This window comes from Bison bison, unplaced genomic scaffold, assembly GCF_000754665.1.
Source record: "Bison bison bison isolate TAMUID 2011002044 unplaced genomic scaffold, Bison_UMD1.0 scf7180017864365, whole genome shotgun sequence".
NCBI lineage: Eukaryota > Metazoa > Chordata > Mammalia > Artiodactyla > Bovidae > Bison > Bison bison.
Window position 1 is genome coordinate 2,076,997 of NW_011494937.1, and position 1,948 is coordinate 2,078,944.

Consider the following 1,948-nt stretch of genomic DNA (forward strand, 5'->3'; position numbering starts at 1 on the left):
GGGGGGGAAAGGGGGGGTGGCATGGGAGAGTCCATTGCAGGGGCAGGGGGCGCTGAGAGCCAACATTTGGGGGAGGCTGCACACCTAAGAGGTGTTGAGGACTTTGAGGCGTAGCAGGGCGCACGTTCTGTTGGGCTCTGGCCTTGACTCGACTCGCCGCATACGCATAGTGGAAGCCAACCCCGGCAAGTTCAAGCTTCCAGCCGGAGACCTGCAGGAGAGAAAGGTGTTTGTGCAAAGGATGCGGGAATCCGTGCAGGTGAAGAGAGTTTCCGATGGGGTGAGGAAGGTTAGGGCGTCTTTCACTCTCTGATGCTGTCCTTATCTGTAGGAAATGAAGGACCATATGGTCAGCCCGGCAGCCATAGCCTTCATGGAGAGGAATAACAGGGAGGTAAGGCATTCCAACCCAGTGCCCTCACCCCCCGTGTCTCAGTGTGGTCCTCTGAGTGCACGCCTGGCCCCTCTGTGCATTCGCCTGTCTCCTGGGGACCCGTGCGTCTGTCCCTCTGCTTGGGTCCTCATCTTCATGCACAGTTGTGTCCATGCTCTCTACCTGCCTGCTCTTTCTGGATGAGCCCAACTGATTTCTCTCTGTGTGTATAATCCCTTCTACCATCTCCTGTGGGTCTATACTCTACAGGTTTTCTGTGTGTGTGGCAGCCTGTCTCCTTTTCTTGCTCTCTGTTATTGTTTCCAGGATATGTGTTTACCTTTTTTTTTTCTCCTTTTTTTGGGCTGTGCCCAGCAGCACATGGGATCTTAGTTTGCCCAACCAGGGGTCGAACCCTTGCCCTTGTGGCCCCTGCATTGGGAGCTTGGAGCCTTAACCACTGGACCACCAGGAAAGTCCCTGTGCTTATTTTTTTTTTTTTTTTTTAATCTGTGTAGGCACTTGACCTCTCTGAACTTGGCCCCTGAGTGGATCCCTGTCGGCCTTGGGTAGATCCACTATTTCCCTTTTGTGGGTGTAGTTGCCCTGTGTGTGTACCCACTCCTGCCTTTTCTGCGCATTCTCTCTGCTGCCTCTGTGTTGATGTTCATTCTTTGCATGTTGTGTAACAGCAGCCTCACTCAATACACCTACATGGGGTCTGGAAGGGTGGGGGGCTGAAGCCTGCAGCAGCTTGGGGTCCTATGGCAGGATCCACGTGCCTTCCAGGTGTGCTGTTTTGGGGATTAATGTTCAAATCCTTTGTATTTATTTATTTGGCTGCATCAGGTCTTAGTTCCCCCACTGCATGTGGGATACTTTTTTAATTAATTAGTTTTTGACTGTGCTGTGTCTTTGTCACTGCACAGGCTTTTCTCTAGTTGCAGTGACTCCTCTCTGGTTGTGATGGGCCCAGACCTTGAGGGCTTCAGTAGTTGCAACATGTGGGCTCAGTAGTCGAGGTTCAAGGGCTCTAGAGCACAGCCCCAGTAGTTGTGGCACATAGGCTTGCTTGCTCCGTGGCATGTGGGAATCTTCCCAGACCAGAGATTGAACTCATGTCTCCTGCATTGGCAGGCGGATTCTCTACCACTGAGCCATCAAGGAAGCTCTGACATGTGGGATTTTAGTTCTCCAACCAGGGATGGAACCCATGCCCCCCACATTGGAAGGCAGATTCTTAACCACTGGACCACCAGGGAAGTCCCTGAAGTTCAGATTCTTAAATACCTGTGTTTATAGGTTTATAAACATGCCAGGATTAATTTATTAAATCCTTGTTCCATCCTCAGAAAACAGGGTTTATAGCCCTCCCCATTTTACAGATGAGGAAACTGAGGCACAGGAAAGTCAAGTGGTATGGCCTTGGGGTCACCTTGCTAGTTAATAATGGCCCTGAGGACCCAGGCCATTCTACTCCTGAGACTGCCTTCCTGAGTAGGCACCATCTAGATTTGCCACAAACCTTGTCAGTCTCTGCCGGGAGTGGGCGACCCTCCTTGAGCCTGCTGTATG

At 51.5% G+C, this 1,948-nt stretch overlaps 1 protein-coding gene across 1 annotated transcript in view; it reads left to right on the forward strand.

The window, feature by feature from the left end:
* STX10 (syntaxin 10) overlaps nt 1-1,948 on the forward strand; it is a 4,088-nt gene that overhangs the window by 640 nt on the left and 1,500 nt on the right. The window contains exons 3-4 of the mRNA XM_010855525.1: nt 88-259; nt 332-394. Coding sequence (XP_010853827.1) covers nt 88-259; nt 332-394 — 235 coding nt within the window. The remainder of the gene's footprint in view (nt 1-87; nt 260-331; nt 395-1,948) is intronic.